Source organism: Canis lupus, chromosome 8, assembly GCF_003254725.2.
Source record: "Canis lupus dingo isolate Sandy chromosome 8, ASM325472v2, whole genome shotgun sequence".
NCBI lineage: Eukaryota > Metazoa > Chordata > Mammalia > Carnivora > Canidae > Canis > Canis lupus.
The window spans coordinates 48,152,803-48,180,404 of NC_064250.1; the positions used below are offsets into that span (position 1 = coordinate 48,152,803).

Genomic DNA, 27,602 nt, shown 5'->3' on the forward strand with positions numbered 1-27,602 from the left:
GGCAGCAGCAGACTTTATTGGGGGGTAAGGGGGTGGGGGGGGGCGGTATGGACAAGCCCCAGGGAAAATGCACACAGGCTGTGCTTCCCAGGTGCCCTCTGCAGGAGCGCTCCCTACCCCTAGACTTAGCCTTGGGCCTTTGCAGCCCGACTGGAGCTGTCAGAGGCGCCACCTGGTGTTGGTGGGGACACACTGGAACCAGGGAGTTGGGGGCAGAGGTCTGGTGGAAATGTGTCCTAGGGGCCACACCCCAGTGACAGGGTGAGCACCGAGAGGAATAAGATGGCCCCCAACCTGGGGAGGGGACTGTCTTTGGGGTAACTACTTACCCCAGCTCTTCAGGGACCAGAAATATTTTGCTTCTGGCTAAAAGCTTAGGCAATCATTCCATGTGTTTTGTGAAGTCACAGTGGACGGTGAGCTGAGGTGGACCCTCACGACGAAAATGCAAAATGGTAAACAGGACAAACGCCCAAGAAGAGAGAAGGGAGTCCTAATGGGCACGAAGTGTGGTAGTGGCTTCAGCCTGGAGGCTGCAGCACTGTGGTCCCCACTCAGGCCCACGGGCAGGGCCCCCTCTCCACACTGGTGGGCTAGCTGGGGAAGGGAGCTCTTTATTCAGTTTTCAAAAGGATTCAGTGGCAGAGCCATGCTTCCCCCCCCACCCCCTTTTCCTCTCCTGCCTGCCTTTGGTTCTTCAAAGTCTGAACTCACAAGGGGGCATGGAGGGAGGGGAGTGGCTCATCCTGTCCCCCAGCTCACCTCATGCCCGTGACATTCCTGCTTCCCCAGCCTCCCCACCCCCCACAGGAGTAGCCTGGGAGCCAGAGAGGCCCGCTCGTTGCCAGCTAGGATGAGCAGGCGGGGCAGCCCTGGTTGGGGCCCACTGAGCCAGTGGACCAGTATCCTGAGATGAGTCTCCAGAGAGCTGTCCCAAGCGGGCGCGTGGCAGCTAGTGAGTCAGGAAACCTTGCAGCCCACTGAGCAGGCGGTCAGGAGCTCGGAGCCAGTGCTGCGGAAGGCACCCTGCAGCACGGCGGGTCTGCAGCCAAGGTAGAGGGAGCTGCTGACTGGCGGGTGGAGGATGGATGGGCCGAGGGTTCGAGCTGCCCGGCGGGTGAGCTCCCGGTCCCTCCCCCTCAGCAATGACCAGAGAGGGTCTGCAGAGCCGGCTGGGGGACGCCCAGGCCCTTCTGGGCGGTGGCGAGGGGGACGATGGTGCCCAGGAATGGCGCTGAGCAGGAAGGGCAGCTGCCCTGGCTTCTTTGTCTGAGGGTCACTGATTAGAGGGCCAGCTCTGGGTGGCAGGCAGAGGGGAAAGAGATCCAGACCAGTCCAGCAGCTTCCACGACCCACTCTGCTCTCTCTTACCCCACCAGTTTGCTCCACTGGGTAGTGCTGAAAAAGGGGTGGGCCTTGAGCTTGTTGACACCCAGGCGCCGGGCAGGATCAAACTGCAGCAGCTGTGGAAAAAGCCCGGAGGGCTTAGCAGGCCTTCCCAGCCCCTTCGCAGAGGCATGGGCTGCCTAGGGGATGGTGGCGGGGGGGGGGGTGTCCCTAGTCACCACTCCCAGCCGTCTGGCCCTCGGAACTCCCAGTGGTACCCTGGGGGACTTGTGTTGTTTGGCCACCAGCATATACAGATCTGTTGTCCCCATCACCCTCCTGCACCTGGCATCAGACATCCAGCATGTGGGGCTGCCGTTCACACCAGGGCTGTGCCCTCCCAGCACCCACCCTTGGGCCAAGAAGCCACCTCCCCAAGGCCAGCTGTAGCTCACCTCAGTCAGCAGAGAGGCCGCTGGGTGACTGAGCCATTCAGGCAGCTGGAGCTGGGTATGGGGCTGGATTCCCGAGGGGTGGCTCTGCGACAGTGCCTGGGAAGACATGGAGGGGGCAACTCCGGGAATGTGTACGCTCCAGTGGCAGCCAAGATTTGCTTACCCCCCCACGTCCCCTCCGATGGGGATGATGGTTGCCGTTTGCTTTGGAGCTACTGCACACCAGGCAGTGGGAGATGCCCGACATCTCTGATCCATAATTTCCACAACAGCCATCAGAGTAAGTCCTAGTATCCTTAATTTAAAGGTAAGAAGCAGGCTCGGGGAGGTAGAGAGATTTATGTGGAGTTCAGGGTTTGAACCCAGGTCCCCCTGGCTCCCAGCTTGCCAGAAGCATCGATCTTGGGTTGCATTCGGGGCAGGCACTCTACCAGGAACAGCACTGGCCCTTGTCTCCTTACAGAAAGAAGATGTGCACAGCAGGCCACAGTATGCCACCATCAGGGCCACGGCAAGACCTCCCTGCGCCCCAGGACGGTGCAGCCCTGGGGCGCAGAGAGGCCTTTTGGGGGTCAGAGCCCCAAGAGGCAACCAGGAGGAAGGCCAGGAGCCCTGGGCTAGAGAAGCGGTGGGAGGCGGTGAGAACCCCACTCTTGGGGGCTGTTTACAGCCAGGAGCATCAGAGGCCCCAGCTATGGGACAATGACAAGAGGGCGCCTGGACAGATGGCAGGCCATACTTCAGTCACTTCCTGCCCAACTGTGGTCTGGCCTTTCCCTCCCTGCCCCAGGTGTGGTGCTGAGCTCATGGAGGACACAGAGGGCGGAGGCCGCCGCCCCCAGCAGGACTGCCTGCAGGGGCAGCTCTGAGCCCTCGGCTGAGCCCGGCTGGACAGGGCAGCTGCCGGCCAGGATGGAGGCCCTCTCCCGTCCTTCAGCCAAAATCTGGAGGTTACAGCCCAGATGTGTGTGGGTGGGGGAACGAGCAGTGGGAAGAGCTTGGGGGATGATGATTCAGGAGCCTTCCTGGGAAGAAGAGTTGTGTCAAATTCCATCCTCCCTCCAGCCCTGCACCCATGTGTTCTCTTCCAGAAACCTTCCCTGACTATCCCAACTCAACTCTCATTTACCCAAGCCGACAGAGTCACTTGTTACAGCCACTAGTGTGGCAGGGGTGCTCCGTGTATCCGTGACCTGGGTGAGTGGCCTCCCAGGTCTCTCATGGCCTGTGGGGGCAGTTGGGGGGTGGGGACAGCCAGGTCTTAGAGAACCAGGTGGCCTCAGCCCCTACACTGGCTGGTTGGACTAAGCCGAGCCCATCCTGCGCTCAGTGACACCCACGGAGCTCCACACCCGGCCCAGCTACTCACAGTTCCAGTCAGCATTTCATACAGCAGAGACCCAAAGCTCCACCAGTCACAGGCCTCCGTCAGCTCAGAGATCCCCCCCACCTCTGTGGGAATAAGAACACACACGTCCCAGCCTCACCCAGGAGGGCTGGTCTCCACTCTACTCGTCCTACCCAGACGTGGCCCCTTCCCTCTGTCACCCTCAGTGCCCCCCAGCTCAACCCACAGAGGCACCCAAGATCTAGACACCGCCCCCCCGCCATCCCCGCTCCCTTCTTGCCTGGGGCGCTGTAGAGATTGTCCAAAGCCTCCCTGCAGCAGTGAGGCTCCACCTCTGACCACTGGCCAAAATACGTGAGCCGGATGTGACCTTCTCATCCAGTGCACGCAGGGAGGAATAAAGGTGAACAAAAATCGTGGTCCGTCATCACTGAGCAGGTGATGACGGACCAGAGCCTCCCCCCACAAGTCACAGAGCAGGAGCCAGCGGCCACACTGGGCACAGCCACCCTCAGGCCTGGTCCCCTGAGGCTCAGAGACAACCAGGTATTCCTGGGAGCTGCCGCCCTGGACTCGGGGTGAGGAGGGGAGGGCTGGTTTTCCAGGCTCGACCTTGGCCAACCAGACTGTGTGGAGTCCTGCATGAAAAGGCCGGGGGGAGGCAGAGGGGGCAGATAGCTTCCGAGGTCCCCTTGACCTTGGGGCCCTCTCATGCTGGGTTGGAGGCTTTGGGGGCCCCGTGTGAGAGGTGGGGTGAGGGCGGCCTAATCCCTGCGCCCCGGCCTAGGCACCTACCTGCCTGGTCCAAAAGCAGGTTCCGGGGATTGAGGTCTCGGCACAGCACCCCCTGCTCGTGCAGTGCTTCCAGGGCCACCAGCATCTCGGCAGCCCACCGCTTCACCTGCTCTTCCTTCACACACCAGGCACCCCTGCCGCACCCCGGGCTGGCCCGATCTGCTAAGGGGCGGCTCTGGCTTCGGCCTCGGCCACAGGCCCCCAGCACCCGGACAGCCCCCTGATGAACCCAAGGGAGCCCCCAAGAGGGCCTCATGTCCGAGCTCTGGCCAGGTCCTCGCCCAGTTTGGAGGTGCAGGCGGCCACCTGGGGCCTTCAGAAGGTCCGAGGGGCAGGAGGTATGGGTCCTGGCCGAGGGGTCACCTTCGGTCTCTCTCCATGGAGTGATGGATGGGGCCTCCCTGGCTGGGGAAAGACTCCGAGAAGTCCGTGGAGGCTCCAGAAGGATCCTGTCCTGCAGGTGGGTGGGGCCCAGGGGGAGCAGCACTGGGGTCTGGAGGCCGAGGGGTGAGTTGAGTGAAGACTTCGTCCTTTCTGGGGTGGAGCCAGACCTGAGCCCAGGTTGTTGGGGGTGCTTCTGGGAGAGCAGGTGGGACCAGAGAGTGCCTCCTGGGCCATGCAGGGGGGGCAGGGGAGAGGAAGAGTGTGGACACCAGGTCCCCAACTCCTGCCTCCCCTCATGTCCTCACCTGTGCCCCCTCCCTCCTCAGCCTGGAATGCCCTCTGCTGTCCCTCTGACTCACCCAGAGGGGACCCTGCCTCACAAGCTGGCACAAAATAGGGGCTTAACCCCAAGGTAGTTGTAAATTATCACTCCTGTCCTTGGTTTGGGTGGTAGGTTCCCCAGTGCTCAATATATTACACTTTCTACTTTCTTTTCTTTTCTTTTTTTTTTTTAGGGAGAACAGTATAATAAAACTTAAGTAAAAAAAATAAAAGAAGGCCAGGCAGGGACCTGCAATGACCATATGTCATGATCCATGTGTCCTTCATTTTAAAAAAAAAAAATCGTTATAATAGGGTGATCGATAAATATCTGTGCCATGACCCCATTGCTGTCCTCATGGCTTCAGGCACCACTATCCCACTTGGCCACTCCAAAGAATGGGCACAGACTAGAAAAGTGAAGACCGAGACTGGAGGAAATGGTGACAAAGGGTACATCTGCACCAACTCCCTCACTGCCCAGGCCGTGAGCCTCCCACTCAAGGTGTCCCCTGCCCCCTGCCCCCTGCCAGCACCTCACAGAGGCCACAGCCTGATCCTGCCATCCGCTCCCAGCGCGCCTGGGTCCCCTGGCCGGGGCTGCACATCTGATGCAAGTTACCCCCTCCTCGTGCTTGGCATTTTAAGGAGATGAAAGAGGACACGCCAAAGGCCTGAGGAGCTCAGGGCCCCGAAGTCCCCTCACCTTGCACGTGCTCCAGCTGCAGGAAGATAGAATCCTCACTCACGAAGTACCGAAGCAGCTTGGTCATGTAGGGGACGCCATGCGGGATGATGGTCAGCCGCTCCCGGTTCGCCACATGACACCTGGAAAGGCTCTGGGGGCAGGGCAGGCAGGTCAGCTGGGGCCAGACCAGAGAGAGGGTGCCCTGCCAGGGGGTGTCCTAGCCTGGCTCTCAGCACAAAGAGATGACAAGGGGTAGATGCCACCCCTGAGTAGCAACCGCCTCCCCCAATTCCCGACCTGGCCCCCACCCTCAATTCCACCATGGAATCTAGGCCCCCCACCCTCCAAAATAAGGGTGAGACAGGACAGGCGTTTGTCTGGGAGGCAGGGGACATGCTCAGGGGCAGACCAAGCAGCTTCTAGATTTGGAGGGAGCGTGGGGTAGGAGGTTCCCCACAGGGGAGGTTTCCCAGGGGGAATGCAGAGTGGCAGGGGACTAGGTGGCACCTGCCTTCACCACGAAGGTCCCTCCGGTTGCTGGGTCCTGGACCAGCTGCACCTGCCAAGATCCAGGAGGCACCGGTCAAGGCAGGTGCTAGTTTCTGGGGCCCCATGACCCAAGCCCCAGCCTCCCAGGCCCCCCCACTGAGGCCAACTCACTCCAGGGCAGGCTGTAGTGGTACAGACCGCGCCCCTGGCCTCCACCAAGCCGGCATCGATCCTGTCCTGCTCATCCACCTTTGTCAGACCGGCAGGATTAGCGCAGGTGCCAACCCTCAGGTCAGCCTGGGAGCCTGAATCTGTCCCCAGTGCTCTCTGGGCTCTCCCTTAGGGAGCGCTGGCACAGCGTCCCGTTTCCTGTCTGCCCACTTGGCTATAAGCAACATGAGGGCAGGGAGCCCCGTGTTCCCAGAGTCCCACACAGTGAGGGATGTTGTAGGTGCCTCATACATGCACGGCGAGTGGCCCATCTTGCAGGCTTGCGGGTGTCACGGCTGGGCGGGACCTTGGAGCCAGTCACCTCTTCTGATCACATATTTTACAGATGAAGCAGCTGAGGCTCTGAGAGTGCGGCCCAAGGTCACCCACAGGCCGAGCCGTACCCGGGAACACACGGGCTTGGCATGCTCCTTCGGGTCCCTTCCCCTGCCTGCCCACCCCCCTCTCTGGAGGCTGTCTTGGGAGAGCAGCCCTCTTCTCCTGTGGCTTCTGGTTTGAGGCAGCACCCTGCCAACCCCTGGGTCAGGGCCTTGTTTGAAGTTGAGTCCCTGACTCATCTCTGTGACGGGCAGGGGTGGGCCCCAGCCACAGGAGAGTGCAGGGGCAGCTGGGGCAGGAACGCAGGAGGTTTGGCCAGGTGAGGGGCAGATGGGGGCAAGCCCACCACCCTGCTGTTGTGACTCCTCGGCTGCCCGCCTGCCCTGCAGACACTGCCTCACCCTGAGGTGAGGTCAGGCCACCAGGCCATCACAAAGGCTGCATCCGAGGATTGGGGTGGCAAAGGGGCAATGAGTTTAAATCCTGGGCAAGTGAATGTTCTCATCTATGAAACAGGAATTACAAATTACATTACTGATTTGTTGAGGCCATAAATAGAAAGGCCCTAGGGAGACCTGGGTGGCTCGGCAGTTGAGTGTCTGCCTTTGGCTCAGGGTGTGATCCAGGGGTCCCGGGATCAAGTTCCATATCGGGCTCTGCACAGGGAGCCTGCTTCTCCCTCTGCCTATGACTCTGCCTCTCTCTGTGTCTCTCATGAATAAACTCTTTAAAACAAAACAAAATAAAAACCAGAAAAGCTCTTTGCTTCTATAAAGGCCAGGAGAATGCTAGTTTTCCCACCTGCCACATCACACCGCCTCTCTTGTTCAACTGCAAAATGGGGTCACATCATAGCTCCTGTGGGTCAGGAGGAGGACCCCATCACAGCAGCCACATAAGACACCCTCAGTAACCTGTTCTGACTGTCCCTGACACTGTCATCGGGGGACCCCATGCTGGCTACAGAGCTCTTCTTCTGTGCTAGGTGCTTTAGAGGGATTGTCTCACTGTAGCCCCCACAGCCCTACCACGTGAGCATTATTAGTGACCCATTTTAGTGATGAGGAAGTTGAGATTCAGAGATGTGATGTTACCAATAGTCCCGCTGCTAAATGGTGGTGGGACCAGGATTGGAATCCAGGCAGGGCTGATCCCCAAGCCCTGGAGACCTAACTGCAAGGGGGGCACAGCCCGGTGACCGGGGGCGCTGCCCTCCACCGTGGACCTCAGTGCCCCCATCACCAGTGCCCTTCCTGAGGCAGCAGAGATGCATGCCTTCCGACCGCCAGAGGTCTCTCCTCCAACAGCCAGAGATGGATCCCAGCCTGGCCCCAGCTCCTTGACCAAATTTGTGCAATGTCTGAAAAACCAAGGAAGAAAACTCTGGGGTCATTTAAGAGAATCAAGTTTCCCACAAGTACTGACACCCTGGATAAGTCCCGACTGTCGCTTGCCAAGTGGGATTCCCTACCACCTTGTCCTGGCAAAGGTCCGCTCATACAGAGTCCAAAAAGCCAGCAGTGATGGCTGGGGAGAGCCAGATATAAAACTTGATCAGTATTCTGGAATGAGTGTGTTTAAATATATACGTATATTTAATACACGCATGCACACACATCCCTAACTAGAAAGAATTAAACCAGTACATTAATAGCCATTATCTTGGAGCTAGGTAGGATGGTGGGGAATATATAGATGTTGTTTCAACTCCTTTCTCTTTCCGATTTCAAAAGCAGAGGGAGCATTTTTCCCCTTAAAGCAAGCAAATAAAAAAAAATCCCCTTCCTCTTTTGCTCAGTTTAACTGGGGACAGAGCACTAGCTAGTCACTTGACCTTATGAACCTCCGTTCCATTCTCTGTAAGACAATTTTTTTTTAAGATTTTATTTATTCCTGAGAGATAGAGAGAAGCAGAGACACAGGCAGAGGGAGAAGCAGGCTCCATGCAGAGAGCCCAACGTGGGACTCGATCTCAGGTCTCCAGGATCACGCCCTGGGCTGAAGGCACACGCTAAACCGCTGAGCCACCCATGGATCCCTAAGATAATTATTAATACGCAGCACTGTCCAGGGCCCCTGGGGGGCACAGTCAGTTGAGTGTCCGACTCTTGGTTTTGGCTCAAGTCACAATCTCGGGGTCATGAGACAGAGCCCCCAGAATTGGGCTTTGTGCTCAGTGCGGAGTCCACTTGGGTTTCTCTCTCTTTCTCTCTCCTCTCTCCCTTTGTCCCTTGCCCCCACCCCTGCAAGCAAGCTCTCTCTCAAATAAATATTTTAAAAAATAAAATGCAGTACTGTCCAATAGAATATGAAAAAAAGATAGCTACACTCTCCAATACAGAAGCCATTAACCATATGAAAAGTTATCAAGCCTTTGAAATGTGGTTGGTATGAATGAGAAGCAGAATATTTCATTTTAACTAATTTGAACTTCTATATAGTCTTCTGTGGCACCTTCCTGGATGGGGCTGTGCAGGATAGTGCTTTTTCCCCCAGGGCCACCTAGAGGGTTTAATGCAACAGTTTTGCAAATGAGAATGTGCCTTACTAATGTCAGGTGAGTGTTGCCATTTGGAGGGTGGAAGGTAGTTCTGGGCGCCCCCTTTGCATCTTTTTATAAAGGGAACTTTTTTTTTTTTTTTTTTTTAAGATACCCACTGAGTTCTTGAGACATGGAACAATGAAAGCTTTGGTGAGACACATTAACCCTTCCTTTAAGTAATGCCCAAAGTATCAAAATCCCAGGAGGACTCTCATGGAGCAAACAAATCCAAAAGTTCCAAACAGATTCCCAAACCCCACGCCCCACAGGGGCCTGGGATGTGAACCAAGGGGGCAGGGCAGGGGCAGGAGCAAACCAGAGGACTGGTGTCCCATGGAAACGGACAGCACCCCCACTCCCCTACTCCTGGCTGCTACTGGAGAATGTGAGCCAGCATTTCCAGATCTTCCAATCTTACAGGAGAAGCAGGAAATCTGGATTTCTATACGAAACCTGCCAATTTTTAAATGTTGGTAAGTAATGATCATTTTAAAAAACACCCCTGGGGTGAGCCAAAAAACAAGAAGTAACTTGGATGGCCTTCATTTTCTTCCCCATCCCTGGCTCCTACATGAGGCTCAGCAAACACGTGGTGTTATCTCTCAGGCCCTCCCATGCTCCCCGAGAACAAACCCCTGGGTATTGTAGCCAGAGGCCTATCTAGTCCCTGACCCGACCCACAGTTCCCCGCAGCCCCCTATCCCTTGCCAGTACCTCTTTAGCCCCTAGGAATCCCCGTCCCAGACCAGCTAACCTGACAACTGGGCATCTCTGGAGGGCGCTCCTGGCTTCCTGAGCAGGCCCTCTGCCCCTCCATGGGCCCTGGGCAGCTGGCCCTCCTGCCAGGATGTGCCCGGCCACGGCTGTAGGACTGACCACACCCACAGCACATCCAGGCCTGGCTGCGGGGACCTGGCCCAGTGGCCCTACCACCTCTCCTTATTTGTGGAAGATGGTGTCCCGACTTGGAAATGACACAAGAAAAGGAAGCTAGATCTCAGGGGGGGGGGGCGGGCGATGGGGGAGGTAAGCTCAGTGCCCAAGAAAGGGTAAAAATGCAAAGAAAGACAATTTCAAGACAGAACGGTTGGGCTTGGCCTTATACATTAAGGCATTAAGGCATTTCCATGTGCACAGGCCTCAGAATACTAGATTCTGAAAATCCTTTGCATATGCGTGTCCTGGGGTCAAACAAATTCGGGAAATTGTACTAGAGACCTCCTTCTCGGAAACTCATGGTATACGTTTGCATCCTGAGAGCTCTGCAAACTGGAATAATTAAAAAGGCAGCGTCGTGTCACTTTAACCCACGCTTGTTTGACCTGGAGCCCTTCTCTCCACAACACCTACAGTGCAGCGGGGGTCCCCGGTGACGAGAAGGCGGTGGCGGTCACCTCCCGGCCTGGCAGTCGGAGCCGTTGTGCTGGGCTGCGGCCACGCAGACTAGTGTAGTTGGAGGGAAGGCAGATGGAAGCTGGCCGGGCCTTGGCTGACAGACTGGGGCCTGTTCCAGGGACCCGGGGAAGCAGCTGGAGAGCGGCTGGGGGACGGGAAGCCCGCACGCCTCCCTCCGGCTCGCTCTTGTCACTAGCATTTAGAGCCATCAAACACGTATCAAATGTTTCAGCGTGTGCCAGGCCTTTCCCAAAAATTATTTCACTTTAGTTCCCACATGCCCCCTTCGGGGGCGGGAGGGTGGATTCTTATCCCACTTACAGCCGAGGAAAACCAACGGGGAGGTGATGGGGTTGCTGTGGCCGCACCGTGCACCGAGCAGCCATCCTCTGTGGGCTCCCAGGCTCTGCAAAATCCCCCGATGAGTGTTTAAATTACAGATGCCTGGGCTTGACCCTGGAAATTCTGACTCAACAGGCCTGGGGTGGGGCCCAGGCGTCTCTTTTTAGGAAGCCCCCCAGGTGATTCTGATGAACAGCAGGCCTGAGAAAGAACCACTTTAGCAATTACCCAGGTGCTGCCTGGGTTGGGGCAGAGGGTGATCGAAGGCTACAGGTTCAGGTCTCATTTGACCCAAGTGTCTATCCATCTGACTCCCCCTAATGAGTGTGCCACGTACAGGCTGCGATGTCGGCTCCCATCTTCCTGCCTGCCCCAAATTAAGGGAAAGGGCCTCAGATGGGGTCAGGATGTGGAGGGGGGCAGGAGGAAAGGGGCAGAGCTGCTGAGGCCCCTGTGAGAGCAGGACAGGCTTCTGGAGAGGGGTGTACATTTCCACCACAGGAACTCCTCAGCAATGCTTGGTGGGGAGAGGGTGGCCGCAGCCCTGGGGTGCACAGGGAGTGTGTGGGCAAAAGGGGGGAGTGCAGGGTGCTGTGTGCCTGGCAGAGTGCCCCGGGCACTGCTTCTCCTATGGCTTCTGTCTTGAATCTCTGAGGAAGGGCCTTTCTGTCTGGGCTGCAGGCTGTGGACAAGGGACCATCTGCCTCTTCAGTTCCCCTCTTTCCTCTCTAGGACCTGACCGATGTGTGCTGGCGGGGGGAAGGGGGAGGGGGGGAGTGGGGAACCACTGGACACAGCTGGTCTCCCTGCCTTGGACCCACTGACCCCTTTCCAGCCCCTTCTGCAGAAGCCGGGGGAGCTGCTCTCTCTCCCCACCCACCACCACCATTTGCATGCACCATGTCCTTCGGCACCAAAACATCACTCACCTTCTCGATGACCCCAACCACCCTGCAGCCCCTCAGCTGCTCCAGAGCAGAGCTCAGTGTGCGAATGGGCCGGAGCCTCAGGCTGCTGAAACCCTGCAGAGGTGGGAGACAGGTCACGCAGACTCAGGATGCAGCCCTCCTCCAGCTGCCAGGACAGCAGGGGCACAATGGGCAGAACTGGGGTACACAGAGCTCCCTCCTGCCCCCAGGGAATATAGAAGTTGGCCCTGACTGGCAGGGGCCCACACAGCCCTCTCCACCTCTGCGCCCCCCCCCCCCCCAAGCCAACCCTCCTCCAAGGCCCAGGGAGTCCTCAAGCCTCAGAAGCCCTGTCTTGAAAGCCCCACCCATGGGAGGCAGGCGCTCCTGGGGCTGGGGAGATAACCCAGGAACTTGTGGGTTTCAGGGAACACACCTCAAAGACCGAGGCACGTGGCCCAGGCACCTGCTTTGGGGAAAGGCAGCCTAATAAGATGCAGAAGAGTAAATACATTGACAACACTGCTGTGCGTTTATCGAAGAAAATCCGAGAAGTGGATCCACACAGTTCAAACCCGACTTCTTCACGGGTCAGCTGTGCTCACTGGGACCCATTCAAACTTCCACAGATGTGGGAAACTTTGAGTGTGTGCACATCAGGCCTGTGCATGAGCTGCGCATGGGAGTCTGGAGGTGGTGTGTGTGTGTGTGTGTGTGTGTGTGTGTGTGTGTGTGTGTTTACCCTGTGCAGCGGTGTGAGACACGCCTGGAGATGATTCACTAAGTGTTTGAAGATGAAAGGACGAGGATGGTGTGGGAGACAGAGGACGCCAGCAGGGGAACGGCAGGGGGGTAGCCCTGCCCCTGGCATGCACCGTGTACCAGTGCCTGCCCTGCAGCCTGGGACAGGAGGTGACAGTCCTCTGGCCCGCAGGAGGGGGCCCCCAGCTATCTCCCCCAGAGCCCTCAGGCCTTCAGACAGGGCCTCCTCACCGTGCCAGGGCTGGCTCCATCGCCCAGGGTCCTCTGCAGGTGGCAAGTGAAGATCTCCTCCGCCCGCCGCAGGTACTTGGTGATTTTCAGCTTCACGGCCTCACATCGCTCCTTGTTGGGGTCAACTGTGGGGCGAGGGCGTCACCAGGACCCACCCTGGCCCCGGAGGGCTGGGGTTCTGGCTCCCTCTGCCCCGCACAGGAGAGCAGTGCCTACTTCTCAGGCTGGTCTGCAGGCTGTGCCCCCACACCCGTTCCCCGGCCCTCCTCTGGGTGGGAGACTGGCAGGTGGGGGCGGAGAAAGGAGATGGAGGGAGAGGCTGGGAACCGCAGTCAGCCCTCAGCCTCCTGCACTTCATGGTTGGCACCCGCCACCCCACTGGCTGCCATCGCACCCTGAGAAGGAGCAGTGTAGAGATTTCCATGTCTGTTTTCAGAGAAGGAGACAGAAGCTCCCAGAGAACACCCCCCTAACCATCTCTGATACCCTGTGTGAAAAGACCAGAGTGGGGACCCAGACTGGAAGAGGAACGGATTCACCAAGTGGTCAGAAGTCCAGGTGTCGGGGGTCTCTTTGGCAGGGGGGTGGGAAGCTTGAGGCAGGGCCCAATTCCGACCCCCAGCCTGACCACCCTCAGGGATCCTTCCCCTGGAGAGGAAATGCCTCCCTTTGCCCTGAACACGCTGCTGGCAAGCTCTGGAACACCAGAGAGCCCTTCGGCTGGACAACACGCCTACTATTGTTCTTCAGGGCTCAGATTAAAGTTCTAACTTCTAGAAAATACCCTATACTGGCCCAACCTGGCCTCAACTTCTCTCTTTTCTCCCCTCATTTCCTCCTCAGTGCTCTTCCCACCCGAGACGGTAATTAAGGTAATTACCCATCAGTCAACTCATCAGTCTCCCCCACTGTAAGGCAGGCCCCAAGTGGGCAGGAGCCCAGTGTCTAGGGACAGGCAAGTGTGCTGAGTCAGGGGCCAGCCTCTAGAGCCCTAACCGTTGAAACCTCACATCTGCCCTGATAGCTATGGACCCTTAAGCAAGTGATTTAGCTGCCTGGTACCTCAGTTTTTGCATCTGGCAAATAGGAATAAAAATAGTTCCTACATGTTACATCATCAACATATATAGTAATTCCCATTACTGTGAGGCTCCCATGAGTTAATACAGGTAAAGCCCTTAGACCAGTGTCTGGCATATAGGAACTGCTCAATAAACGCCAGCAATTATCACCGCCCTTCACAGAGGCACTGCGGGGCCAGCCCAGAGCCCTGTTCACTCAGCGCAGATGGACAGAGAATGTGGTGGGGGGAGCCCCAAGTCCCCCTTCCCCACCGGCTCCCCTCTCTGCCCAGCCAGACCCTCACCGTGCACGCCTCGCAGCAGGACGTCCACGCCGTTCTGGTAGTGGTTGAAGGCTGCCTCGTAGTCCTCACTGACATCACGCTCCAGGGCCAGCCGGATCTGTGTGGCTGCATCCACCAGGTAGTCACGCTTGGTCATGTCAGAGGCCCCGGGAGCCACCAGATTGCGAATCTGCTCCAGGTACACACGGGCCTGGGACCGGGCTCGGGAGCAAGGCTCAGGCTCCAGGCCAGGGCCAGGAGGGCACTCGCAGGCCACCAGGCTCATGGCTGCTGCGCTGCAGTGGGGACCTGAAACAAACAGACACCTTAGGGAGGTCCCGGCTGGGAACAACACCCCGTCCACACCCTGATTTCCTGAAAAGTGGGAGACTAACACTCTCCTCCAAGGCCTGGAGGGATCAGAGCTAATGTGGGTAACATCCCTCTATCGGGCCAGACCTTTTCTAAAGGGTGATAATAGAATAACAACATACTTGGGGCTCTTTCATTTCAAATTCAGGTCAACAGGTATTTCTTGAGCACTGGAGACAGTGGAGGATATCTGTGACCCAGAACTGCCTTCACAGCATCTCACAGACAAACTGGTACCTAGCACATGGTAAACATCTGTTGGCCACACGCCGAGGCTGTTCCTCACACTGTTCCCTCCATCCTGCCTGTGTTCCTGGTCATAATCCTCACACAGAAATCTCCTTTATCCTTCAGGGTTCAGCTCAATGGCACCTCCCTGAACAGGAGAGATTGTCCCTGCTTTATCTTCATTGGTGCCGAGGTCAAGTGAGGACCCCCTCCAGCCCCCCAGCCCCAACAGAAGCCTAGCAGAGAATTAGGCACAAGGCCTGGCCTTAAACCTGTGGGCAAATGAAATGTCCAAGTGACAGATTCTGGATGGAGGCTGAGGAAGGAGGGCAGGGCCAGGGCCCCAAGGAGGCCACATGGTCCAAGGACCTGACAGCAGCTCCTCCCTGAGCAGTGGGTGACACAAGTGGCCAAAAGGATAAGAAGGATAAGATAAGAAGAGCCGCCTCTGCCCCCCCCCCCCGTCCCCCCCCAAGCCGCAGCCTCAGTGGCACCTGTGCTCTCAGGCCCCAGGGAGAAGGGCAGGGCCTGAACTTCCAAGAGGAGGCCACCTCTGCCTCTGCGGAGAGACAGACCGGATAGGACAGGATGGGGAGTGGGGCGGGGAGGGAAACCCACGTCCCCCAGCCGGCGGGGAGCTCAACCCCGCCGGGATGCTGGGTGGAGGGAAGCCGCACCCTCCCTGCTCCCCCCACCCGGGACAAGCAGCTCGGAGGCCTGTGATGGGGGGGAGGGTGCCGAGGCCCCGGGCTGGGCCGCTCGAGTCGGGGCCCCGGGCCACCCCCCGTGCTGGGTCCCGCGGGGCAGGGAAGCGGGGCGCCCAGCCCCCGAGCCCCGGCACGAGGTGCGCCACCCGCGCGGTGGGGCGGGGGGGGGAGCGTGCTGGGGGGAGGAGGGGCCGCCCGCGCCTGCAGGACCGAGGCGCGGAGGAGGAGCCGGGCCCAGCGCGTACCTGCCCGAGCCGGGAGCCCGGTCCGCGCGGCCACACCTGCCGCAGCCCTCGGCGCCGCCGGACCCCGCGCCCCGCCGCGCGGCCGCGCCTCCAGCCAGGTGCAGGGCTCCGCCGCCGCGCCCCGGCCATTGGCTGCGGATGAGCTCATCCTCTAGCGTTAGAATAAACCGCCAATCAGCTCCCGGCTCCGTTTCTGCCGGCCCTTAAAGCCCCAGCTCCCCGGGAAGGGGTGGGGGTGCCCAGCATCACCCAGGGGTGCGCGAGAGCCCGCCCCGGAAATAAGCCAGCCGCGGTCGCAGGGATGCTCAGTCCGTCGAGCTGGGCCTCTTGGTTTCAGCTCAGGTCATGATCTCGGGGTCCTGAGATCGAGTTCTGGGAGGGCCCCGCGCTCAGCGAGGAGTTTCCTTGGGACTCTCTCTCCCCCGCCCCCTGCCCCTCCCCCTGCCCGCCCTGGGGCTCTCTCTCCAAATAAATAAATTAATTCTTTTTAAAAAAGGAAACCTAGGCTGACTAGAAAACGTGCATGCTACCGTTGGGACTTTTCTCATTTGTTATTTCATTCATTCATTCATTCATTCATTCAACTATGTAATACTTCTGTATTGAGACGGTGCTACGCAGGAGTGACATGCTAAGGCCCAGCGCCGGAACAGTCTCTGCTCACGTCTTTCAGGGGGTTTACCGTCTAGGGAGGGCTATAGGGATTAAAGAACTAAAGAACACAGTTGATATTTCGTTCCAGGTGTGGTCAGAGCTGTGTGAAAGGAGCACCACAGGGCCTATGAGACTTATAAGGAGGGGAATGACCTGGGCCGGGGGTCAGAAGGTTTTCTGGAGGAAGTGATATCTGAACTGGACATGCAGACCTCACCTGCACCCCAGTGCTGCACTCATACTGACTTTAGCGCACTTGCTCTCCCCTAAGATACCTTATCACACGGTTCCCCTTTCCTGAATCCCAATGTCTCCTCCTCTGTCCTCACTCCCAGTCAGACAGGTGCTTCCTCTTTTCCTTGAAAACACTGGAGCTGGGGATCCCTGGGTGGCGCGGTTTAGCGCCTGCCTTTGGGCCAGGGCGCGATCCTGGGGACCTGGGATCGAGTCCCACGTCGGGCTTCCGGTGCATGGAGCCTGCTTCTCCCTCTGCCTGTGTCTCTGCCCCTCTCTCTCTCTCTGTGTGTGACTATCATAAATAAATAAAAAAAATTTTTTTAAGTTAAAAAAAAAAAACACTGGAGCTCTCTTCTATTTGCTATCTGCCCACCAGCCAGATCTGCACCCACATACTGCCTCCCCACCTCTTCCCACAGATGACTTGTCTGTGCCCCATTGAAGGCCAGCTTCCACTTGGGATCAGCCCTACCCATCACCTACTCCAGGACACGGCACCAGCAAGCTTCCCCTCTCTCTCCTTAATTAATCATTAAGGAGAAAGCATCATTAATTTTTGGCTTCCACTGGATCATTCTCATCTGATACAAGCATAACACTGATTCTCCCATTTTAAAAGCAAAACAAGAAAACTAAACAAAATAAAACCACTCTTGGCCTCACTCCTCACTCCTCCCTCTATCTAGGTTTGCAGCAAAGCTCCTTGAAAGAGAGGTCTATACTCACGGTTTCCAGCTTCTCTTCTCCTACTCTTTCTTGAACCTGCTGTGATGACACTTCAACATTGCTCTGAAATTGCTCTTGGCTGGGGTGGTGGGGTGGCTCAGTTGGTTAAGTGGTCAACTCTTGATTTCGGCTCAGGCCATGATCTCAGGGTGGTGAAATGGAGCTTGGTGTGGGTCTCTGAATGTAGCTCTGCACTGGGTATGGAGTCTGCTTAAGTCTCTCCCTCTGCCCTTCCCCTGCCAAACCCTGGCCACTTACTTGCTCTCTCTCAAAAAAGTGGAGGAGCGGTGACTGGGTGGCTCAGTCAGTGCATCCAACTTGGTTTCAGCTCAGGTCATGATCTCAGGGTGGTGGGATCCAGTCCCACATTTGGCTCTACTCTCAGCAGGGAGTCTGCTTGAGATTGTCTCTCTCCTTCTGCCCCTCCCCACTCACATGCTGCTCATTGTCTCTCTCTCAAATAAAATCTTTTTAAAAATGAAATAGCAGGCAGCCCCGGTGTCCCAGTGGTTTAGCGCAGCCTTCAGCCCAGGGCGTGATCCTGGAGACACAGGATCAAGTCCCACATCGGGCTCCCTGCATGGAGCCTGCTTCTCCCTCTGCCTCTCTCTCTGTGCCTCTCATGAATAAATAAATAAAATCTTAAAAAAAATAAAAATGAAATTGCTCTTCTTAAATTGAATATAATTCACATACCATTCAAGTTTAATAGTCTAATAAAACATCTCAAATTCAACAAATCCAGAACTGCAGTCTTAAAATACAGCCTACAGGGCAGCCCGGTGGCTCAGCTGTTTATCGCCGCCTTCAGCCCAGAGCACAATCCTGGAGACAAGGATTGAGTCCCATGTCAGGCTCCCTGCATGGAGCCTGCTTCTCCCTCTGCCTGTGTCTCTGCCTCTGTGTGTGTGTGTGTGTATGTCTCTCATGAATAAATAAATGGAATCTTTAAAAAAAATATAGCCTACAGAGTTGGAGAAAACATTTGCAAATCATTTATCTGATAAGTGTCTAGCTCTAGGATATATCAAGACCTCTTACTATGCAACAATAAAATGACAAATAATCCAATATAAAATGGGCAAAGAATTTGAGTAAATACTTCTTCAGAGAATATATACAAATGGCCAATAAGCGCTTGAAAAGATATTCAATATCATTAGTCATTAGGGGAATACGACTTGAAAACACAATGAGATATCATTTCACACCCACTAGGATGGCTCTGATTAAAAAAAAAAAAAGATGGATGATAACAAGTGTCGACAAGAATCTGGGGAAGTTGGAACTATCATACATCACTGGTCAGAGTGTAAAATGGTGCTGCTGCTTTGGAAAGCAATTTGAAAGTTCTTCCAAAAGACTTAGTGTATGATGGGACAATCCACTCATAGGTCTATCTATACTCAAGAAAATTAAACACGTGTCCACACAAAAACTTACACATGAATATTTATAGTGGCTTATTCATAATACTCAAAAAGTGGAAATAATCCAAACATCCATCAACTGATGAATAGATAAATAAAATATGGCATATCCACGGAATGGAATATTATTCAGCCATAAAAAATAATAAAGTAGGGGCGGCCCCCGTGGTGCAGCGGTTTAGTGCCAAATGCAGCCCAGGGCATGATCCTGGAGATCCTGGATCGAGTTCCACGTCGGGCTCTCTGTATGATGCCTGCTTCTTCCTCTGCCTGTGTCTCTGCCTCTCTCTCTCTCTATGAATAAATAAATAAAATCTTTTAAAAAAAGTAATGAAGTACTGACTTGTGGTTGAACCTTGAAAACATTATCCTAAGTAAAAGAAAGCAGACACAAAAGACCACAGATTGTATGAGTCCATTTATATAAAATTTCCAGACCAGGCAAATCCATAGGGATGGAAAATAGATTTCAGGGAGGGGGTAATGGGGAGTGGCTAAAGAATAGATTTCTTTTGGGGATCAACAAATGTTCTGGAATTAGTGTGATGGTCGTACCACTTGTAAATATATTAAGAACCACCAAATTCACATTTTGAAGAGGTGAACAGTATGTGAATTACATCTCAATTTAAAAATGATCATAATGAAAAAGAAAAAAAAACTGGACCTCCTTATCCTCCCCAACCTGAGACGTCTATCTAAACCCTCTTCCAGCTCCATCCTTCCAATTGCTCAGGCCAAAATTTTTGGAGCCACCTTGGCTTCTATTTTCTCACACTCTACATCCAATCCATGAGAATATCATACTGGTTTTTCCTGCAAAATATATCCAGACTCTGAGCACTTCTCACCCCCGCCACTTCTCACCTCCACCTCCAGTGGTATAATTTTTATAGGGCCATCTTCATCTCATACTCTCATACCTGATTTACTGTTGAGGATTCCTCCTGGCTTTCTGTTTCTACCTTTGCCACCCTCCAGGCACTTCTCAACACTGTCAGTGGATCCTTTCAAAGCCCACGTCAGATCCTGTCCCTCTTCTACTCCAAAGTCGGCAAGAGCTTCCATCCTTCTGAGAAAAACTCAGTCTCTCCTATGACCCCCAAGGCTCCCATGGTCACCCTTCTCCATTATTTCTCCAGCTTCATCTCCTAGCCTCACTCACTCAACACCAGTCACTCTAGCTTCCTCATTGCTTCTGGAATGCACCCAGCGCTCCCATGCCAGAGCTTTTGCCTTGCAGTTACCCTCTGCCTGGAATAGTCTGCCTTTGGACTTCTGCCTGGTAAACCCTAGCCTTGCTTCAACTCATTGCCCTGCTGTCACTTTCTTGAGAGACCTACTGACTACACCCTCCCAACACCCCCTCTCCCTTACCCTACTCTACTTCTTTTCCATTATTCTCAACCCATTAGCATGCAATATCACTTACTTACTTATTTTTATATGTTTCTTTTCTTTCCTTGCCTCCAGGCAAGATCCACATGGGCAAGGGCCTTTATCTGCTTTGTTCACTGACTTATCCCAAGTGGCTACAACTGCATCTGGTACCCAGTATTGCTCAGTAAATATTTGCTGAATGAATGAATGAGCCCCAAAGGATGAGAAAGAATTAACCAGGAAAAGCGTTTGAAGAGGTCAATGGAGGAGAATTTCTGGGCAGAGAAACGGCATGCATAAATGTCTTAACAAATTCACAGAGAAAAATAACATTTGTACATCAAACAGATGGCATGGCATAAAATCATTTGAAAAAATTTAATTCTCATTCATGATAAGAACAAACTCTTTACTTAACAAACTCTAAACAAACTTATGAACCTCCTTAACTTGATAAAGGCTTATCTACCAGAAACTTAGAGCAAACACCATGTGTAATGGTAGGGCATTAGAAGCTTTCCCAGGGTCCAGCTGTCCTTCAGGCATATGGCAGGATCACACTTCTCTGCCCCTTTGGAAGGGGCTTGGCCATGAGACTTGCTTTGAAATGTTAATGGACAGAACAAGAGTTACTTCAGGGTGGAAGCTTCAAAAGCCAGTGTATAATTCACTCCGCCCCTTCCCTCCTACCACGGGGAACATAAAAGCGCGGGGAACATAAAAGTGCGTTCATGGAGGCACATGGCCTCCCTCAGCCTCTCCCTCTCTGAGAAACAACAAGGAACTCCTCCTGCCCCGTGACTTGCATTGGACAAGAGGTGTGAGAAATGAATTTGAACGAGAAACCAAATTATTGTGTAGAGCCACAAGATCTGGAACTGTTTGTTATTGCAGCATACCCTGACCCATCTGGAATGATACACCCAATGCAGTCAGAAATGAACCAATGCCTCTACTCTTAAAAAAATATATTGGATGTTACAACTTATGGGATAAGAAATAAAAAAACAAACAAGAAGCTTAAAGATTGGGAGGGAAGAGGCCAAATCTCCATTACTTTTGATAATGTGATTATCTACCTGGAAAACCTAGAGCAACAATTGATGAGTTCAGCAAAGTGGCTGGATGCCAGATGAATATTTACAAATCAAGATCTTTCCCATTTGTCAGCAATAACAATTTGAGAATATAATAATTTTTAAATCCTTTTCATCATCGAAACAAAAACTGTGAAATACTTACAAATAAACTAATTAGAAATATAAGACCTTCATGGAGAAAACAATAAAATTGTATTGAAAGACACAAAAGGACCCAAATAAAAGTGCTGTGTTTTGTAATAGGATGACTACCATTGTAAAGATGTTGATTCTCCCCCCACCATTAATTTAAAAATCCAATGCAAAAAAAAAAAAAAAAATCCAATGCAATTCCACTCAAAATTTCAAAAGGACTCTTCATAGAACTTGAGAGGATGCTTCTAAAATTCCTATGTCTATTCATTCACTTCACAAAAACTTACGGAGGGCCTGCTATGGGTGTGACTCTGTTCTAGGTACTGAAGATATAGTAGTGAATGAAACAAATAAAAAAACCCTTCTTGGAGCTCTCATTCTTAACGGAGAAAACCAATAATAGGGACCCTGGGGTGGCTCAGTGGTTGAGCATCTCCCTTTGACTCAGGGCCTGATTCCAGGGCCTGGGGATCGAGTCTTATATCGAGCTCCCTCCGAGGAACCTGCTTCTCCCTCTGCCTATGTCTCTACCTCTTTCTCTGTGTCTCTCATAAATAAATTAAAAAATCTTTTTAAAAAATCATAAACACATAGATCTCATGGTGATTATAGACAGTATACATAAATGTGCAACAATAGCCCCTTGAAAAAGAACAAATGGGTTAGGAGCTCGCCTTACCAGATCAAAAGATGTATCATAAAGCTGCAATTTTATTTATTTATTTGTTTGTTTGTTTGTTTTGTTTTGTTTTGTTTAAAGCTGCAATTTTAAAAACAGGTGATGGGTATACATTAATAGAGGATAAGAATAGAATAGAGCCCAAAATCAAACTCATGCATCTTGAAAGATTTGACTTAGGATAAAAAAGCGATTTCAAACCAGTGAGACAGGATGAATTCTTCATAAGAAGTATTGGCACAATTAAATCAACTTGTGGAAAAAAAATTAATCCCTAATCATAAATAAAAATAAATCCAAGTTAAAATTCTAGATGAAAAAGAACCAGAACAATCTCAAATTATTAAAAGAAAATATCAAAGAATGTCAGTACAATCTTTGGGTAGAAAGTACCTTTTAAATATTCCTAGTGGGAGGGATATGTAATTATACATTTTGAATGTTGGTTTCTCAGAACCATTTGAAGTAGAAATACACGTAATCTATGACCTATCAGTTCCACTTCTAGATATTTAATCCAGGAAAACACTTGCCCACATACATAAGGATGTATATGGATTTTCATGGCAGCATTGCCAGCCATATCAAAAAATTGGGAAAACATTTCAAATTCAGTATATTATAGAATATCAATATAAAAATAAATTGATAAAATGTGGCATTTCATGTACCAAATTATTATTATTCAGCATTTCCTAAAGATTTATTTATTCATTTTAGAGAGAGGGAGTGTGTATGAGTGGGGGCAGGAGTAGAGGGAGAGGAAGAGAATCTCAAGCAGACTCCTCACTGAATATGGAGTCCAATACCAGGCTCAATCTCACAACCCTGATACTATGACCTGAACTGAAATCAAGAGTTGGATGCTTAACTGATTGAGCCACCCAAGATATTCCTATTATTCAGCATTTTAGAAGAATGAATCAGAACTAAATCTGTGTGTATGAACATGCAAGTTCTCAAAACATATTGTTGAGTAAAAACAGTTCCCAAATGTTACCTACAGTGTGATAGCTTTTATATTTTTATTCATTAAATACACACACAAAACAATACTATATATTATTGACATATTATACTGTATTAGGATTCTTCAGAGAAACAGAACCAGTAGGATAGACACGTAGGTAGGTAGGTAGGTAGGTAGGTAGGTAGGTAGGTAGATTTATTACTATAAGAAATTGATTTATGCAATTATGGAGGCTGAGAAGACCCACAATCTGCCATCTGCAAACTAGCAACCTAGAAAAGTCTGAACTAAAGGCCAGAGAACCAAGAGATCTGATAGTATAAGTTCCACTCCAAGTCTAAAGCTTGAGAACTGACGGTATAAGTCCAAGGCCAAGGGCAGAAGGTCAAGGTCTCAGCTCAGTCAAGGCAGAGAATGAATTCTCCTTTCCTCCATCCATTTGCTCACCCACCTGGGGGGAAGGTCATCTGCTTTATTCAAATGCTAATCTCATCTACAAAGACTTTCACTGACGTTCTTCCTTCCTTTTAAAAATATTTATCTATTTATTTACTTCAGAGAGACAGCAGAAAGGAGGGGCAGGGGGAGAGGGAGAGAGAGTCTCAAGCAGGCTCCTCACTGAGAGCAGAGCCCCATGTGGGGCTCAATCCCACAATCCTGGGATCACGACCTGCACAGAAACCAAGAGTTGGATGCCCAACCAACTGTGTCACCCAGATGCCCCGATGTTATTTCTCCAGAAATAATGTTTAACCAAATATCTGGGCACCCCCATGACACATTGAAGTCGACAGATACAATTAACGATCCCAAATAGTAATAGCTGACCTCTATTCGGTGCTTACTATGAGCTCATCCTAATCTTAACCTAACATAGCACATCTTACATGAATCTTAAAACAACACTATTAAAAAACTGAAACAAAACCAAAACCCAGGGATGCCTGGGTGGCTCAGTGGTCTAGCGTCTGCCTTCGGCTCAGGGTGTGATCCCAGAGTCCCAGGATCAAGTCCCACATCGGGCTCTTTGTGTGGAGCCTGCTTCTCCCTCTGCCTATGTCTCTGCCATTCCATCTCTCTGTCTGTCATAAATAAATAAACAAACAAATAAATAAAATCTTTAAAAAACAAAAACCAAAAAAAACCCCAAAACCCTATTAGTTACTATTATTAATCCTTACTTTACAGATGATAAAACTGAGGCAGTTTTAGTTAAGTAATTCAATAAGCAGTTAAGTAATTTGCTTATGCTCACACAGTTCAGAAGTAGGAGCACTAGAAAGCGAATCTTGGCAGTTTGGCTCCAGAGCCTGAGCCCTGGTCCCCTGTGCTGATCACACTGAGCTCCCACCAGTGCTGTTATGTTACCCAGGGCATGGAAGCAAGGGACTGATGCAGGCAGGGAGCAGGTGGGCGTTAGCATACCTGTGATGTTCGGTTTTTAAGAAACAAAGGCATTTGGTATATTATTTGTGAGGTGAAGATTAATATTCTAAAATGATATATTAAATATGGACATGAAATTATAGAATTTCTTTTCAGAATATAGTGATTAGTTCTCCAAGGAAGTAGATCATGCTCCACAAACCTCTGATGGTGGTGTAGACCTGGTTTGATGGGTAGGTGTGTTTGGGAGACTTTCCTGAGGAAGTGCCTTTGAGCTGAGCTCTGGCTGATGCATGTTTATTAGTCAGCAAGCTGGGTGTGGGAAGGAGAGGAAGGGATTTCCTGGCAGAGGAAACAGCATGAGCAAAGGCCCTGAGGGGGGGATCGCAAATTCCAGGAACTAAAAAAAGACAAGTATGTTGGATCTTAGAGACAGGTCTCAAATGGGACGAAGGTAGCAGTGGGCAGAGCTCCGATCTCATGGAGGATTCCAGGCTGAGGGAAGGGACTGGGAGTTTAAGAACAGGGTGTGCTGTTGAGTAAGATACAAACCGGAAATGCTGACTGGCACCTTGGAAATCCCTGGAGTCACTTTCTCAGGCTGAGCTGTGAGAGTGAGCGGACATGCCAAGATAGAGACGGAAAGTGTAGACCACTATCAAAACATGGGGATCGGAAGCATGAGACCAGCACAGGGAGGCACCTGGGAGAAAAATGTGCAATTGCAAGATGGGGTTGATTTTTTTTGCTGTGTTTTTATTTTTATGATGAGAATGACTTCTACACACAAAGACAAGCCCCCAAGCACGTTCACCATAGCACTGTTTATTATGACAGCAACTCAAAAGAGGACCTAAATATTCAGCAATAGATCAATCAAACTATGGGATATCCAAATGATGCAATACAATGCAGCCCTTAAAAAATCATATTGTTGGGACACCTGGGTGGCTTAGTTGTTGAGCATCTGCCTTTGACTCAGGGCTTGATCCTGGGGTCCTGGGATTGAGTCCCACATCAGGCTCCTCACAGGGAGTCTGCTTCTCTCTCTGCCTGTGTCTCTGCCTCTCTCTCTATGTCTCTCACGAATAAATAAAGTCTTAATAAAAAGCATATTTTGAAGAATATCTAACGTCATAGGGGAAATGTCTATGATATATTAAGTTTAAAAAGAAAGTTATAAAATAATGAGTATGTTACAATCTCATTTTAAAAATGTATTTATTTGAAAGAGTGAGTGAAAGAGAAAGCGAATGAGAGAGAGAAAGAAGGAGCAGGAGGAGAGGGTGAGGGAGAAGTAGGCTTCCCACTGAGCAGGGAGCCCAATAAGAGGCTCTATCCCAGGACCCTGGGATCATGGCCTGAGGCAAAGGAGGGCGCTTAACTGACTGAGCCCCTCACACTCCCCACGATCTCATTTTGATATATCACAAAGTAAGTATATGTAGCAGGATCATTCCTTTATCACTTCCTTTCTCTCTGCCTTCATGTCTGATTAGTAGAAAAAACGGGTCTTCTGACATCATGCAACATAATGCAAATTATGCCGAGGGAAGTGATCCCCTTCATCAAAAGAGAGGTTTTCTTTGTCTTGTGGCTGCTCCATGTGGGCCCAGAATGGAGCTGGGATATTGGCGGGGAGGGCAGAGGGATAAGAAGGAAGGGGCTTCTGGCCCCAGTTTAGACTAACTTTATATCAATGCTGAAAGAAACATGTATTGCTCATTCTCTGGATATTGGAAGAATTTCATTTCATTGAACTTTTTCATTTCCATCTGTGAGAGATCACAAGAAAGACTTTGGCGGGGTTGGGTGGGGGGTCATGGTGGAAGGGAGATGTAACCACTCAGTATCTGAAACAGGAGGCTGAGCTGCTGCACACAGGAAGCAAGGGAGAGCTGTACTTGCAAGGCACAGTGTCCGAGGGAGGCAGAGGGTTAACTTCAAGCAGGTTTCCAGAAGCATGGAGTTCAGGGGTGGGTCAGCTTTCAGAGTGTACAGGCATTGGTTGACCTTTGGCCCTAGAAGCATGGACCGATGGAGTGAGGTGTTGCCGACTGCTTATTTTCACCATGTGCCCTTAGGGGCTAAGCACGCGGCTTTAGGAACACGGTTACTGAAACAAGTGGTCGAATAAACCGGGTTTATAACTGGTTCTAAGAGTTGCTTGTTACAGCCACAGAACAATTAGTCTTTTCCTGAGAGGAGGGGAACGTTTTATTGTCAGGGGACAGGACAGGGACGGGTGGAGGGGTGGGGGGGCGTCTACACACACGGAAAGATACAGGGTCTCCACGAAACGGTCGAGTAGAGCCTTCGTTGCTGGGGCTCATCTTGATGGGCTAGGACTGGTTTCTGGAGGATCCCAAAGGCACCCAGAGTCCCCTGGATCTGGGCTTGGGACCTGGCTGTGAGAGGAGAGTCCCCCGGCCCCACGGCCCGACGGCCCCCGGCTGCTGAGCAGACCTGGGAGCCAGCTCCAGGATGCGCCCCTGCTTCAGCCTGGGCCCTTCCTCCTGGGTGACGCTCCCGAGGCCCCAGCAGGCCGGCCGGGCCTCGCCCTGGCTCCTCCAGCGGCCCAGAGCCCGGAGGCCTCAGCTTCTGCCTTTCCCGCGCCGCGGGGCAGCCGTGGCCAGCTGTCAGCCCCCCCTCCCGGCCCTGGGATTCCTGGGCAGCTTTCTCACCCTCTCAGGACTTCCTTCCAGCTCGTCCGGCGAGTGAGAAGACTCCACAGGCTTCAGGAGAGGACTGTGGCAGAGCCGGCTCTGAGAGGGATAAGGAGCTCAGGGAGGAGAGGCGATCACCATTACAGTCTCAGCCTCAGGGCCCGGCTGGGCGGCCCGCGGTCACATGTCTGTAAACAAGCAGCGCCGTGTGAGCGAGGAGCCAGGAGGCTCGTCCCGGTGCTGCCCGCATGGGTGGCCCCGCCGGCTGCCTGGCCCAGGCGGGCGGGTGGGGCGGGGGCGCAGAGGAGACCCAGAAGGGGAAGACTTGCAACCCGCGGGCTGGGCAGTCCCGCCGCCATGGGGCTGACTCTCCAGAGTGCCCCCGTGAGAGGCCGGCGGGGCGGGGGGGGGGGGCAGGCCCCTGTCCCCCCTGTCCCCAGCCCCCGTAACACCCTCTCTGCGGGAGGACCAGGACGGGAGGAGGCCCCACTCTGTGGGGAAGCCCTCGACCCCCTCCCCGCCCGGCCCCCACCCGCCTGCCTGGTGGTCTCTGTGCTAACAAAGTTACCTCAGGAACTACAAACACGCCATCTTTTTGGCCTGGAGCCCCACGGCCTCTGAGGTGGGGCCCGAAGACGGCTAGGACGGCTAGGCTAGCGGGGCCAGCCCTCACTGCCTCAGTCGCAGCCAACGTCGGGGGAGGGGGAGCGCTCCAGGCTTCCCTCAGGAACGGGAAGGGTCAGCCTTCTCTGGGAAAACAGCTGCCGGGCTCTGGTGCTGACAGACGGCCATCTTTCCCCACCAAGG

General features: G+C 52.7%; 1 protein-coding gene across 1 annotated transcript; it reads right to left on the reverse strand.

The window, feature by feature from the left end:
* On the reverse strand, nucleotides 1-27,602 carry RPS6KL1 (ribosomal protein S6 kinase like 1). Its single transcript, XM_035719543.2, has 12 exons — nucleotides 27,364-27,602; nucleotides 26,814-26,983; nucleotides 13,902-14,189; nucleotides 12,536-12,660; nucleotides 11,564-11,656; nucleotides 5,829-5,876; nucleotides 5,336-5,468; nucleotides 3,925-4,533; nucleotides 3,410-3,499; nucleotides 3,151-3,233; nucleotides 1,782-1,877; nucleotides 1-1,463 (listed from the first exon to the last, which is right to left on the reverse strand). The coding sequence occupies exons 3-12, from the start codon at nucleotides 14,164-14,166 to the stop codon at nucleotides 1,368-1,370; spliced, it is 1,638 nt and encodes a 545-aa protein (XP_035575436.2). The 5' UTR covers nucleotides 14,167-14,189; nucleotides 26,814-26,983; nucleotides 27,364-27,602; the 3' UTR covers nucleotides 1-1,367.